Source organism: Octodon degus, unplaced genomic scaffold (assembly GCF_000260255.1).
Source record: "Octodon degus isolate 3935 unplaced genomic scaffold, OctDeg1.0 scaffold00016, whole genome shotgun sequence".
Lineage (NCBI taxonomy): Eukaryota > Metazoa > Chordata > Mammalia > Rodentia > Octodontidae > Octodon > Octodon degus.
Window position 1 is genome coordinate 20,919,409 of NW_004524592.1, and position 15,251 is coordinate 20,934,659.

The window sequence follows — 15,251 nt, forward strand, 5'->3', positions numbered from 1 at the left end:
AGAGGAAGCCATGGTGTTGCACGCCTTGCACATGCTAAGCAAGCACTCCCATTAGGCTACAGCCTCAGTCCTTCTCTCTTTTTTTCTATATTTCATGGCATGTACGACTCTCTTGTCGCTTCCCATTTTCTCCAAGACTGTAGCCCCATGGTGACACAAATCATGCTCTCTCATTCCCTGGGTTCCCTGTAAACTGGTGGTAAGTTCTGAAGACTTAATCACATTCAGATTCACCCGTCCCCAAGTCCTTTCCACGAAGAACAATAGTTGGGCCATCCATGAGGAGAGCTCTGTCTATCTGCCTTTTGATCGATAGGTCTGACCCATCTGTTAGTTCTGGCCAGCTTTTCACCAAATGGTTTAGCAGCTACTGATGATCATACCTAGACCTACGAGCATATTAGGTGCTGCAAGTGGGACTTGCTCGGTCTGTCATTAATCCTGCAACTAGCAATTGTGAAGTCCTTCACTTTAGAAAATAGTTTATTTCAATATATAAAAATTTTCCTTTTTGATGCTTAAAGTTCTTAACCTTTGGCTTATGGGATCCTGTTCAATCCAGATCCTGTGTTAGTATCACTAACCAGTGTCTAATAGCTTTGTGGCATAAATGTCTCTCTTTAACCCCTTTACCAGGTACACTGCCTGCCTTAGGTGTGAGACCAGACTTTCTTCAAGGAGCTTTTTAATTTTTTAAAATATTATGCAGGAAAGACAATCGCCTCTAAATTCCATGCTGTAACATCTTTTTTTTTTTTTTTTTTTTTTCAACCAGGGATTGAACTCAGGCCCTTGCGCTTGCCAGGGAAGTGCTTATTCCACTGAGCCATCTCCCAGCCTCTAAACTCCATGACTTCCAGACCCTATCAATGGATAAAGCTGGAGGCACATAATTTTAGAAAGAAATTATAGTTCACAGTGATATTTCTGATTCAAAGTTAAAATAATGGGCTGGCCAGATAACTCAGTGGACTAAAGCGACTTCTTAGACAGAACGCAGTGGTCAGGGTTGGACCCCTGGCGTGCCATTCCAGCCCTGCCCCCGAGGTGCACTGAGACAGAGACGAGACTAGGCATGGTGGCACACGCTTGTAATCCCAGAGTTTGGGAGGCTGAACACGGGAAAATCACCATGAGTCCAATCTAAATACAATCAACAACAAAAACGAAGTTAAAATAACATTATTTGCAATAGCATGCAAATATGTATTAGTTGTCAACAAGTATGATATTTTGCAACAATGAAACTATAGAGGACTCCACAATGTGAGAAAAATATGGTGAATTAAATTTTTAAAAAATTATTATAGTAAAAGACACATTACCATACTCCCCATGACTGTGTTCAGAGAACATAATTCAAAACAGTATAACGAATTTTCCATATATTTAGAAGTATTTTCAATGATATATCTTTATTCTTACCATCTCCTAGTCTTTAAACTTAAGGAGCAAAATGTAATTTCATTAAAGAGAAAGAAATTTGTTTCAAGAGTGCTCTGTGTTTCCCCTGGAAAACAGAACTGAGGCATTGTTCCTCAGCCCAGCGGGTCACTCTGCGGCTTTTAGAGGAAACCCTGCTGATTGGCCGCCTTTCTCAGCTACTTTCTGGGAAAAGCACATTTCGTAAAACTCTGGATTTTAGCCAAATCCTTTAAGAGTTCAAAAGTACAAAGCTGTGTAGGAAGCTTGCTCTTTTTAAATATTTTTTCAGAGGTTAAAAATTAAGTTTCAGAAGACCCTGGGATGGCCAGTCTTTTGCAGAGACACGGATTCTGAACACCTCCAACATGAAGCGTGTTCATGCTGCTTTGTTATTTCTGAGCTTCTGCTTAACTTCCTGCGAGGTAAGTAACTCAATCGTTATGCAAACTATACTTAGTAGAAATTTAAAGATTGTTGAAAAATAGAAAAAATCTTAACAGATATGATTTACACTTAATAGTACATAGTTCAGTTTCCAAGAATTCTATTATATAGTAAGTCACAATATTCATCTTATGTAAATATTCTGATTTAAAAGTTTTAAGAAAATCATTCTTTTTATGTTTCTATGTATACATAGACATTGAATGGAACAAGCATTTTATTACATGAGGCTATAATTTACTGTCATATTAAATCAACAAACATTTACCAAGTTCCTGCTGTGTGTTGAGGCGTAGTGCTGGGAAGATAGTAAGACTGACCTTGGCCTTTGGTAACCATTTAGTGAAGGTGCAGGAAGGTGATATAAATGTGTCAACAGGAAGTCACAGGTAAAGTTTAAACTACTTTTGCAAACACAAAGGAAGGGAATGTTAAGAATTGTGCAGATATTCCTTATTTAGGGTAGGGTCTTGCCCCGATAAACCCATCAAGGATTGAAGAGGTCCCAAATCCAAAGTGCATGTAACACAACTGAACATCCCGGGGCAGCCTTGCCTTCCTTGCACTTGCTCAAAACACACAGAGCAGCCTGCAGGAGCACTGAGGCTTCGTGCAGCTCACTGAACACTGTGCTGAAAGGGGTGGACATCCTGTGGCCCAGCACAAGACAAAATACCCGAACCGCGCCGACAGCACAACACTGCATGGACTGTAGGTTTATCGACACACCCAGGGCTGAGTTGTGGTGCGGCTCACTGCCGCTGCCCTGCATTGCGAGCCTCCTAGCACACATGCCTAGTGCAGGGATGACCAGATTCAAAGTCCCTGATGATGGATGCTTTCACTCCACCCTAAAGCCCCAAATTCATGCATGAGCCATCCGTATATCTTTGATTGTCCAAACTGGCACAAATATAAAGGACTTTAATGAGAGGACAAATCATCTAATGGCAAGAGGTCAGGAAGAGATTATGGATCAAGTGGGCTTTGCACTGAACCTATAATTCTAGATTAGATTTGATCTTTGGCGAGGAGTAATGCCTTTCAGATGGGGAAAGCACCAAGCACAAACCCAGGCAAACGTGCTGGGCTCCACTGGAGCAGTACAGGCCTATGATCAGAGTGCAGGCTGTGCAGACCAAAAAGGAAGCTAGAACCGACGGGACACACAGACACAAGGGTGCAAGGGGGCAGTTCAGGTCAGAAATGTCTAGGACATTTAAAGTAGCTGGTGACAGGGCTGGCAAGATAGCTTAGCAGACTAAGCACTTGCTTAGGCAAGCATAGGGACTGGGGTACCAGTCCCTGGTACCACAAGCTGCGCCAGCTCCATCCCCGGGGCATGCTGAGCCGGTGATGGAGTCCAGGCTGGTGGTGTGCGCCTGTAATCCCAGCTGCTGTGGAGACTGAAAACAGGAGGATTACTACAAGTCTGAACTGCATAGCAAGACCCTGTACCAAAAAATTAAAATTAAAATTAAAGTAGCTGGTGACAATGCCAGCCTTTGTAGACAAGGTATTTTGAAGTGCCATTCCAGAAATATTTTGTCCTAATGCTTGTAGAAGCATCCATTTAAAGAAAACTACTTGAGAATTCAGAATTACATATGCTACAATTCTTTTTTCAATTTTATTTTTTATTGGTACATCATTAGATATAAGCAATGATCACACTCATCATAAGGAATTTGTACCTGAACATCATATAGCTTGCTTCTTTTGTTTTTCCATTCCCCTCCCTGTAACTTTAGCCCCTCTTCCTCTCCTTTTTTTTTTTTTTTTTGTTCCTCGCATGCCTTCAGGGCACTTTTGGCCAGCGGGAGAGTTGTGAGGTTCGAACTCCAGCAACCTGAGGCTGACAGCTTTGTGGAAGCAGCCACTTAAAGGACTGAGCTAGGGCCAGGACCCCCTTCCTCTCCTTATTTACAACAGCTTTCTTCCCATTTTTCCTCATCCCTTCCTTCCCTTCATCCTCCCCTTCCCTTGTTTCCTTCTCATTTGAACATTTTTTCCCCATTTCCCAATATCTATTATACATTTTGGTCTTTATTTACATTTTCTGTTTCTCACCCCAAAGAAGCCATACAGTAACTGAACATATGTGTCCAATTTATCTCAGAGTTGGGGTCGGGGACATGGCTCAGTGGAATAAGCACTTCCCTAGCAAGCGCAAGGACCCAAATTCAATCCCTGGTTCTGCAAAAAAAGAAAAAAAAAATTATCTCAGAGTATGCTTTTAAGCTGCATCCATTTATGTAGACCTATCTTATCTTCAATCCTTCATTATGACAGAGTAGTACTCCATTATATTAAAAAATATATATCTTATTCATCCATCAGTTGATGGGTATTTGGGTTGCTTCCAACATTGAACTATCATAAACTGTGTCACTATAAACATGGGTGTCCATATGTTGCTGTGATATGATGTTTTTAATGCTTTTGGAAGTATCTTGGTTACTTTTTTTCTCATTGCTGAGACAAAATACCCAATACCCCACTTTAAGGAAGGAAAAGTTTCTTTAGTTTAGAGTTTGTGGAGGTTTCAGTCCATACTCGCCTGTTCCAAGACAGGCTGGTGTGGCAGAGGAGCAACCATTCACAGCCTGGAGGACAGCAAAGGCAACAAGGGCAAAAGGGGGGGGGCGGGGAGGAGAAGCATCCAGCCTTTTCCACTCCCTTCAAACATTGTATGCAGGCTGCTTGGCCCAGAACAGATGTAGCGCTCACACCCGCAGCCCTAGCATTAGACCAGGAAGCAATCACAAGCTCTAGAACCCACGCCCATGATTGCATGAGGCTTTGGGGGGACATCCAGACACAAGCCGTAGCAGGGAGGATGCCAAGAAGGCGGACTAGCTGGGTTGAATGGAACCTGTAGGCCTAGGTTTTCGAACTCTCCATACTGATTTCCTCAGTGGATGCACAAGTCTACACTCCCACCAATAGAGAAGGGTTCCTTTTACCCCAGAACTCCACGCACATTTGTTATTGGGTTGATTTCTTTTCTAAAAAATTGTTTATTTTTAAAGAATACAAAATAATAGTAGAAAAAATAAATAGCATTAGGAATGATACAAAATTTCCCTAAAAAAGTAATAAGAATTCAACAATAGTTGCTGTATTACATAAAGGCTACCTTCAAATTAGTTGTTCAGATTATCAGATATAGATGTGTAAGGTTCATTTAAAGAAAACAAAACAATGCAATAACAATAACAAGGAAGTTATAAGAAATTCAAAAGAGGAAGAACAATAAGAGCAAAAAAAATTAAGCATTAACTGCTCCTTTCAAAAGACTGGGTTGATTTCTTGATGATGGCCTTTCTTTCTGGAGTGAGATGGAATCTCAGTACTGGTTTGTTTTTTTGTTTGTTTGTTTTTTTGGCAGAACTGGGGATTGAACTCAGGCCCTTTGGCTTGTCAGACAAGCGCTTATTCTACTGAACCATCTCCCCAGCCCTGTCAGTACTGTTTTAATCTGCATCTCTTGAATGACCAGTAATATTCACATACTTATTTGCCATTTGTATTGCTTCCTTTGAGACACGTATATTGGGGCTGGAGAGATAGCTCAATGGCATAAACACCTGCCTGGCAAGTGCAAGGTCCTGAGCTCCACCCCCAGTACCACAAAAGAAAAAAAAAGTCTACTGAGAAGTATATATTGATTTCAGAAGCTTATTTTTGGTTTGGGTCTTTAAATTTGGGGGCTATTTTTTTTTAGTTCTTTATATGTTCTAAATATTAGTCCTTTGTCTGAGGACCAGCTGACAAAAACGTTTTCCCATACTGTGGGTTGTCCCTTCATTCTGTTTCTGTTTTCCTTAGCTAAGTCAAAGCCTTTTATATAACATAAGAGCCAGGTTGTTTATTGTTTCTGATACTTCTTTGTGATTGGGTTTTATTCATAAAATCTTCACCTATGCCAATGTCTTCAAGAGCACTACCTATTCTATATTCCAGTAGATTTAATGTTTGTGTTTTAATACTTAGAACTTTGATTCTTTTTTATTTTAGCTTAGTGTATAATGAAAGATATAGGTCTTGCCTTAATCGTTAGCATCTGGAAAGCCTGTTTTTCCAACACCATTTATTAAAGTGACTATCTTTCTCCCAGTGATTGTGTTTGGACTGTTTGCCAAAGGAAAGATGGTCTTTAGAGTTATTTCTGCATCTTCTAATTAGTTCCACTGAGCCCCGGGTCCGTGGTTTTGCCAGTACCATGCTGATTTTATCACAGTAGTGTGGTAGTACAATTTCAAGTCAGGGATTGTGATGACCCTTCCTTGCCCTTGTTGTCCAGAATTGCTTTTGCTATTTTAAATCTCTTCTGGTTCCATGTGAATTTTAGGAATGTTTTCTCTAATTCTGTGAGACATGCTGTTGGAATTTTGATTGGGACTGCATTAGATTTGTGTGACAGTTTTGGAAGTATGGCCATATTCACTCTATTGGTTTTTCCTAGCCAAGAGCAAGAGGTATCTTTCATTTTCTGATATTCTTTTCAATCACCTCTTTCAGAGTAATGTAATTTTCAATGTAGGAGTCTTTTACTTCCTTCATAAGATTGATGCCTAAGTATTTCTTTCTTTCTTTTTTTTTGCTATTGTGAAAGGTGCAGTTTCCCTGACTTCTCACTCCGTGACCTTGTTATTTGTGTACTGGAATGCTACTGATTTTTTGAGTGTTGACTTCTATCTAGCTACACTGTGATTAATTTACTAATTAAATCTGGAAGTATTTTGGTGGACTTTCGGGGGTCTTCTACATAGAGTATCATGTCATCCACAAATAATTACTTTTTTTTTTCATGTATTTGGTACAGGGTCTCACTACGCAGCTCAGACTTGTCCTGATCCTCCTGTTTTCAGCCTCCCCAGCACTGGGATTACAGGTGTGCATCACCACCCCGGTCTTAGTGGCTGATTCAGCATACCCAGTGGGTGGGGCCAGCACAGCATGTGGTGCCAAGGATTGATCCTGGTCTCTGAGCTTACCTATGCAGGCACTTTGTCTACTGAGCTATCTTGCTAGCCCTGATATGTTATTTTCTTACTTTCCTATTCTTATTCCTTTTAGGTTTTTTTCTCATCTAATTGCTCTGGCTAAAGTATCTAGACCTACAATGATAAAGAGTGGTGATAGTGGGCATCCTTGTCTTGTTACTAATTTTAGAGTCATCTGTAGGAAACATCAGCTTGCTAACCGCAAACTCACATACAGCACTTAGAGTAGTTCCCAAGGAGTGTGCAACATTTCATAGGGTTCAATTAAAATTTACTTCAAGAGGCCACCGCATCTGAAGCAAAGCAACTGGTAATGCTTTACCCCAATTAAACTGGTTTCTTGACAAATTTTAGCTAGTCCTTTTACGAGTGTGGTAGTTTTCTATCATTGTCACAAAATACCTGAGATCATGCACTTGTAAGGAGGGAGGATCTGTTTTGTCTCATGCTGTCAGAGGTTTCATTTCATCATCACTGAATCCTGCTTTGGGCCTGAGGTACATAGTACATCATGGTGGAAGTGTGTGGATGAGGGGCCAGGGGTCAGCTCATGGCCACCAGGAAGCATAAGGAGAGAGAGGAAGGGCCAGGTCCCAACATCCACCAAGGTCATGTTCCTAGTGACCTAACTTCCTTCCACCAGGCTTCAGCTCTTAATGGTTTCACCACTTTGCAGTGATATCAGGAATTTGGAGCAAAGCTTTCACAACATTTTGGGAAACATTTGAAATAGTCAATAATCTGCTTTATCATTTCTTGCTTTGCCAGTAGATTGAAGTTTCCAAGAAGTTTATTTATTTATTTGTTTATTTGTTGGTACCAGAAATTGAACTCAGAACTTGCTGCTTTCCGGGAAGGCTCTATGCCACTGAGCTGTAGCCCTAGATTTGTTTTTTTCTTTTTTTTCTTTTTTTAGCCTTGAGCTCACTTTGTAGCACAGGCTGGTCTGGAACTCACATCAATCCTCCTGCCTCAGCCTCTCAAGTGCTGGGATTGCCTGCAAGCCAGGATTATTTGTTTCAGTAAGGTGTTTTTTTTTTTTTTTTTTTTTTTTTTTTTTTTTTTGTGACTCTGCCTCGGGTAACAAACACAACTGCGGCCATCTTTCTCACATAAACATGAACATGGCCATCTTTTCCAGAACTGGGGAATGAACTCAGACCCTTGCACTTGCCAGGGAAGCGCTTATTTCACTGAGTCATCTCCTTGGCCCCTGAGTAAGACTTTAGCATCTTCATAAACCTTTTCAGACCAACAAAGAGAAGCTCTACTGAACCAGTAAAAGTCTCCACACATACCAGTGTGTACCCGGAAGTCCTAGTGGTGCTTGCCATCGTAGTGAAGTCAATTTGCCAGTCTTCCCCACCTCTGATGTCTCTGGACTGAACTCCTTTACTATGGGTAGTGGCCCTGTTTTGGAGTTATTTTAGGCACTTTCCATGTATCTTTGACCCACCTTTTGAAAAGTTCTTGTGCACCTGCTGAACAGTGGCATCCCTCCAATTTTGTTTTGTCACATCTTCCATAAGGTGCTCAGAGACAAGAACGCCCTCTTGTTGTTACAAATCCATCCTTCTTTCGAGTGTCTGCAGTAAGCATCCTGGGAGTAGTTAGGACCTCACTCAAATCCTCATCCCCTCACCCTTTCTAAGGCTTTAGGGAATGCTTAGGTGGTATTTTGTTAAATCCACATCGAGAATCGGGAACATTAGTGAGAACTTAGGCTGGGTAGGCCTGGCCACTGGCTTTGCAGCCTGATGTGCTCCGTTATTTCCTTGTGATCTAATAGTCTGGTAATTCTCATGTCCTGAATAATGGACAATAGACAGCAATTTCAGCTCCAAGATAAGCTCTAAGACATCTTCAGCATCCTCAGTTTCTTTTCGCATATGCTTAGCAGACCTCTCTCTCCAAATGACTCCACGAGATAGGGAGCACAACTCAGTGTAAATGATGCTCACAGAACGCATGAGGGGCTGGAAAAATAGCTCAGGAGATTAAAGTGCCCGCAAGCAGGTGCTGGGGCCAGAGGTTCAATCCCTGGGCCTGCTGTGCCAGCCCCACCCCCCGGGTGCTCTGAGACAGCGACTGAGACTGAGCATGGTGGCATGTGCCTGTAATCCCTGCTCTTGGGAAACTGAACATAGGCAGATCACTACGACTCTGATCTAGTAGTGAGACCCTGAACACCCTGTAGGCCCTTCCCTAAAAAAACAAGGATGTATGAGGCCCAGAGTACATCCCCTAGCATCACCACCAGCGACAACAAGGAAAAGGCTCCCAGAATGTAGACCATGGAAAACATACTAGGCATTCCCTAGTCCCTGCCTAGATGAGGACCCTTGTCACAGATACAAGATCTGCCTTCTGGGCAGAGTCCTGATGGAAAGACTACTGAGTCTAGTGTCTCTTGATGGGATTGCACTCCACACCCAGTTTCACATTTCCTTATTCTATAAAAATTACTCCCATTTGTAAACATCTGCACTTTCCAATGGCAAGACCTGAATTCTCCTGATCCTATGAGATCAGGTTTGCTAGAATAAATGTATTCTATTATCTAGATGACTTAATTACTTTTTTCTCATTCCTGGGACAAAATACCTGATCCCAGAATTAGGGAAGGAAAACTTCATTTAGCTCACAGTTCGTGGAGATTTCAGTCCATAATCAGTTGGCTCTAAGGCAGAGTGGCACATGGCAGAGGGCAGCAGTTCACAGAGGGGAAAAACAGCAAAAGCAGCAAGAAAGCAAGACTTTCCTTCCCTTATATGGCATCCAGGCTATCTTCCCCAGGGCAGGCTGTTGTCTTGTGTCTAGGTGTCTTTCCAAAGCCTCATGCAGTCTTGGGGCAGCCTCTGGAGTTTATGATTGATAACTGTGGGTGTGGATGCTGTACCCACCCTGGGGCAGGTAATTTGTATTACAATGTAAGGCGAGAAGAGAAGCTGGCTGCTTGAGCTGCTGCAACCCCTCCCTTTTGCTCTTGCTCTTTGTCTCTGCCATGAAAGGTTGCTCTCTGCCATGTGCCCCTCTCTCTGCCTTGGACCCAGCAGAGTATGGACTGAACCCTCCAGTAACTGTGAGCTAAATAAACCTTTCCTTCCTTCATTTTGAGTGTTGGGTATTTGTCCCAGCAATGAGAGAAGAGTAACTAAGACATGGGCACAGCACTCTCACCCATAATCTCAGCACTGGATCATGAATTAATCACAGTTTCCAGAAGTCTGTCCCATGACTGCATGAGGCTTTGTGGGGACAACTAGACACAAACCATAGCAGTAGCTATGATTATGTTCAGGTTCTTTAGCATCAGTGGGAAGCAGAATGGCTGGATTTAAGGTCAAGGCTGCTTTCAAAACAACATTAGGTTTGCATATACAACAAAATGTGTACTTGAGGTCCAGAACTCTGAACCAACTGAAACCTCCAAACAAGATGACAGTTGCTTAGTTCACAGGTATCAGCACATATTGTTAGTTAGTCAGGGTGAGAATCCCACCATTTAACTGCTAGTTTCAAAAACCTGATGGAGATTCTCAGGATCATTGCCTTAACCATCTTGTGTATATAAATGTATGGTTTGCCCCTGTCATGTTTCCTAGCTTTTCTCCTTGCCCTTGCTTCATTGTCTAATCTTTAAGTTCTCATTTTCCATTTAGTTGTGCTATCCTGAGGGGATTTGACTGACCTTATCAGATATAAAAGTTACATTTTTAGTTATATGGGTCTTGCTTTATCTTGGTCTTAACCATCCAGCAGAAAAGTATAAACAAGAGGTATAAAAAGTAAAGCCACATTAATATACTGAGCTGTAAAAGGCTTAAGTCAGCAATTTCTGACATTGCCAGTTCTGCAGATAACCCACTACTATTAAGGACTACAGGACTATATTGGATTATTTTGCTGAATTCACACACTTACAATATTTGAATGGCAATGGAATACCCATCTCTGACAAAATCAAACAGAAAAGGGAGATAGAAATGAAGGACCAATTTGTAGTGGAAAAAAAAAAATATATATATATATATAGTGAGAGAGAGAGAGAGAGAGAGAATAGTATACATATATAGTTACTTTCTCTTAGTTCAATGAGAAAAAAGTTTTCTACTAATAGTGTTTAGACATGATATCTTGTCTACATCTTGTGCTATGAATAACTACTACAAAGACAACAATATGCAATGTATTAATTATTGTAACTGTCCTCCTAACCTGTTTTGAAACTGTCTCATTGTTATTTCTTTCTCAATAAAATTAACTCAAAAAAAGAAACAAGGTGACAAGCAAAGTATAAAAGTTTAGGTACCACTAGGTGGTTGTCTTCCACAATCTGGTTAATTGCTCTTTGTCTTATGCAAAATGATGCTCCTTTGCATTTCACTTTTACACCTGCAAAATTAGGGTGCTATGTGGAAACCAGCAAGGATATGTGTGGTCCAAAAGAGGCAGGATGGCCAACAGAGGGCCAAGCCAGCTCATTCCCTGAGTGAGTACTGTTTTCACATATGAGATTTTCTACCTGGAGGGCAAATTCTAATGTACATGCAGTGTTGCCTTTGTCATGGCCTTCCTTCCACCCAGAGATCCAGCCTTACTTTCCTAAGACCTCTGTCAGAATTTCCACAGGAGGTTCCTCAGTTTGTTTCAGCAGTACTTCCTAGAGGACTCGAGCCTGTGCAGGTGTTCCTGCAAGGTCTGTTTACCCAGGCACCAGGATAAGTCTGGCATTTAATTTGGTCAGCAACTCATCCCAATGACAAGAGAACACATCCGGGCACTTAAGGAAATTAGGCTTTCAGTATGTCCTTATTTGTCAGTCAAGATAGAGAAGTGATTTTTTTCTAAATCTGTCCTTGTAAAGCATTGTTTCTTCAGAATGTTTGGAAAGCTGAATGCTCATAACTGAATAAGTGAACCTCATATTAACTAGAAAGTCCAGAGTTTGCTCCACATCACAGTCACCAGGGTCTCCAGGTGGGAGACTTTGATAGGAACAGTGAGGTCAGAGGGGCTCTTGGGCTTCATGGTTCTTGGTCACTACAAGCCATCTCCCGCCTCCAGCACACTCACTGCCTATGCTTTATGAATCTGACTTGAGGGTGGGATACCCTTTGCTCCAGGGGCCCTCCTGCTTGTAGTAGGTGAATTAGAGAGGTTCCCCTATTAGAACTTGGGGCTTGGAACCAAGGGCCACTTACCATAAATTCAGTTCTTCCTCACAGCAAGCTCAAGAGTGGCCTTTGAGTCTTTGAAGCTACCAGGAAGTGGTTTGTGGTTCTGTCTTTCACTGTCCCTTTCTTTCTTGAACCTGGTCCTTGCTACTGAAAGTCAATTTCAACCATTGGAAATGCTGGTATCCCTAGGGCTCTTCCACTTTTTTTTTTTTCTAATTTTAGGGAAGGGTCTACAGGGTGTTCAGGTTCTCACTACTAGATCTGACTCATAGTGATCAACCTGTTTACAGCCTCAGAAGAAGAGCTGGGATTACAATCACATGACACCACACCCAGTCTCAATTGTCATCTCAGTGTGCCCTGAGAGCAGGGCTGGTACGGCTACTACTGAACCACTGGCCCCTGAGCCTGCTTTCAAGCACTTTAATCCTCTGAGCTATTTGGCTGGCCCCTTCTTCCACATTTTGTAATGTCCTGTGTATACCTGGATTACTTTGTCCAATGAAGGGCATATTTTTACTTTTCAAATTTACAGCTGCCCCTGAGTCTATACCTGGAGATCTCTACAAAGATCTAAAATTCTAAAAATTCTAAAGCACCCTTGCTAAGTTTTTGTTTCACTTCTTGTACTTTATTTACGCTGCTTTTCCTTGGGGTTATGATTTGTCTTCCAAAAGCCTCATACGGTCATGGGGCACAGGCTTTTCAGAAGGGGCTGAACCTAGGGTTTGTGATTGGTTCGTTGTCTAATGCAGGTGTGAGTGCTACACCTGCGCAAGGGCGGGCAGCCTGCACACACTACAAAGGAGGCAAAGAGGCCTACTTGTCATCCTTTTTGGTTCTTGTTGCTTTTGGGGTTGCCACCACTACGAACAGTTAACCCTCAGCCACTTTGCCCTGCCTTGGGGCCAGCTGAGTATAAACTGAAATCTCCATAAACTATGAGCTAAATAAACCAATATTAACCCCTTATCAAAAGGATGGTTTGCAAAATGTTCTCCCATTTTGTATGTTTCTTTTTTATTTTGCTGGTTGTATCCTTTGGTATGAAGAAAATTGTTAGATTGATGTAGTCTCACTTGTCCTCTTGGTCTTCTGTTGCCTGTGATTTTGTTGTACTTAAGAAATCACTGCCAAAAACACAGAATTTCTATCTCATTTTGAGTGATTTCTATTGCTATTTGCCAATCTTTTCTTCTGCAAAGTTTAATCCATTGTTAGTTGCATATAGTGTGTTACTGTAACCTCAGACATTGTCATTTTTATCCCCAAGTTTCAATTTGGGTCTTTTTTATATGGCCAATGTCTAACTTTTTCAACATATAGAATAATAATTTTTGCTTTCCCTGCCTTCTTGTTCTAAAGTTTACGTTAAAATTCTAGATATATTTCTACTGGTTTTGATCCCTATTATGGGTCATCTTTTCTAGCGTACTTAGTTTTAGGACTTCTAAAAATTATATGGTAGAGGAGCCAGGGAGATGGCTCAGTGGAATAAGTGCTTCCTTGGCAAGTGCAAGGGTCTGAGTTCAATCCCTGGTCCCACCCAAAAAAAAAAAAAAAATTATATGGTAGAAATCATGAATTTTACCTTTATAAAAAGCCACATGTTGTTGTTGTTGTTGATCCTGTAAATATACAACACTTTGTTCTGGGATGCATTGTATTCACTGGGAAACCCTGGAGCCTTCAGACCTTGCCTCAGGCTGTCGCAGGTGGGATCACCACACGGCTTGGCTCTGGGGCTAAGTATTCCATGCCTCTGACGTCTACCAAGACCCTCCTGCTCACTCCTCTTTCTGCTGTGAGTTCAAAATTCTCTAGATTGAATATTGAGACCAAGCCCAATTCTCAGCCCTGTTTCAGGATTGGTGGTGTCATTGCACAGTCTGTCCGGGCTCCCTACTCCCAGCCTCTGGCAATTTTCTCCACAGGAGCTGCTGAACACTCAGCTCAGTACTTTAAGGAGCTCCTCCACCCCCACATACTGGAGATTGAACCTGGAGTCTTCACACTGAGTTACATCCATAGCCCTCCCCCTCTTTTTGAGATAAGATCTCACTAAGTCACCAAGTGGCCCATTTGGGGCTGGAATTTGTGATCCCCCTGCCTCAGCCTCCTAGAGTGTTGGGATTACAGGTGGTTCCCTGCACCCGGCTCTGGGGACCTCCTGCAGAGCTGCAGTGTTCTCTCTCTGTGGGGAGCCCTGGTGTGAGCTACAGCTGCGCTGTTCCCTCAGACTCTCCTCTCACTGACCGTGGGCTTAGCTCAGGGAGTCCCCTGCTCAGCCTGTGCCCACAACCACACACAGCAGTAGAAGCAGCTCCTGCCAGCGGGGCCACCTCCTGCCAGCGGGGCCACCTTGTCTCCAGCTCCAGGCAATCGCTGCCCTCCACTGCCTGAGGTCCTGTGTCCTGACAACCACCTCTTCCTAAATTTTATGTGATAATTGCTTCGGTTGGAGGGCAGATCTGGTCTCTAGTTCTCTGTCTTGCCTGGAGAAAGTTTCTTTTTAAATTTTATTTTAATTAATTAAAATTTAAACAGACCTGTGTTGTTAGTAGCTATTGGAGTGGCTACAATAGTTAACAGCTGCAGTGGTTGCTCTTGAGTTTTGAAAGAATGAAGTTAGCAACAATGGAGAAGTGTTCCTTTCTCCCCACAGCCCTGCTCAGCATTTGCTATTGGTTGATTTTTTTTTTTTTTTCTTTTCTTTCTTTCTTTCTTTTTTTTTTTAATGATAGCTATTCTCTCTGGGATGAGATTGAATCTCAGTGTTAGTTTGTATCTCTTGAATAACCAATGGCTTCGATCTTCCTAGAAGAATTAAAAGCACCCTATCACAGTGACATATGCGTGCCTATGTTTATAGCAGCACAGTTTGTAATACCTAAATCTTGAAAACAATGCAAAAGCTCACCAACTAAACCAAAGAATGGATAAAAATGATGTGGTCTTTTTATACAATGGAGTAATACTCATCCATAAAGAAGGATAAACTGGAGACTTCTATAGGTAAATGGATACAACTCAAGACCATACTCATAAGTGAAATAAATCAGACTCACATGTGTAAGCATTGTATTGTCTCCCTTAAGAAATAAAATGAGGGGCTGGGGAGACGGCTCAGTGGAATAAGTGCTTCCCTGGCAAGCATAAGGGCCTGAGTTCAATGCCCGGTTCCGCAAAAAAA

General features: G+C 41.9%; 1 protein-coding gene across 2 annotated transcripts in view; it reads left to right on the top strand.

The window, feature by feature from the left end:
- The first annotated feature begins 1,672 nt into the window (after nucleotides 1–1,672).
- The window catches only part of Cfi (complement factor I), a 58,902-nt gene continuing 45,323 nt past the window's right edge, over nucleotides 1,673–15,251 (top strand). For both annotated transcript variants that reach the window (XM_023710083.1, XM_023710084.1), the window contains exon 1: nucleotides 1,673–1,847. In XM_023710083.1, the coding sequence (XP_023565851.1) occupies nucleotides 1,791–1,847 (57 nt within the window). In that variant the 5' untranslated portion in view covers nucleotides 1,673–1,790. The remainder of the gene's footprint in view (nucleotides 1,848–15,251) is intronic.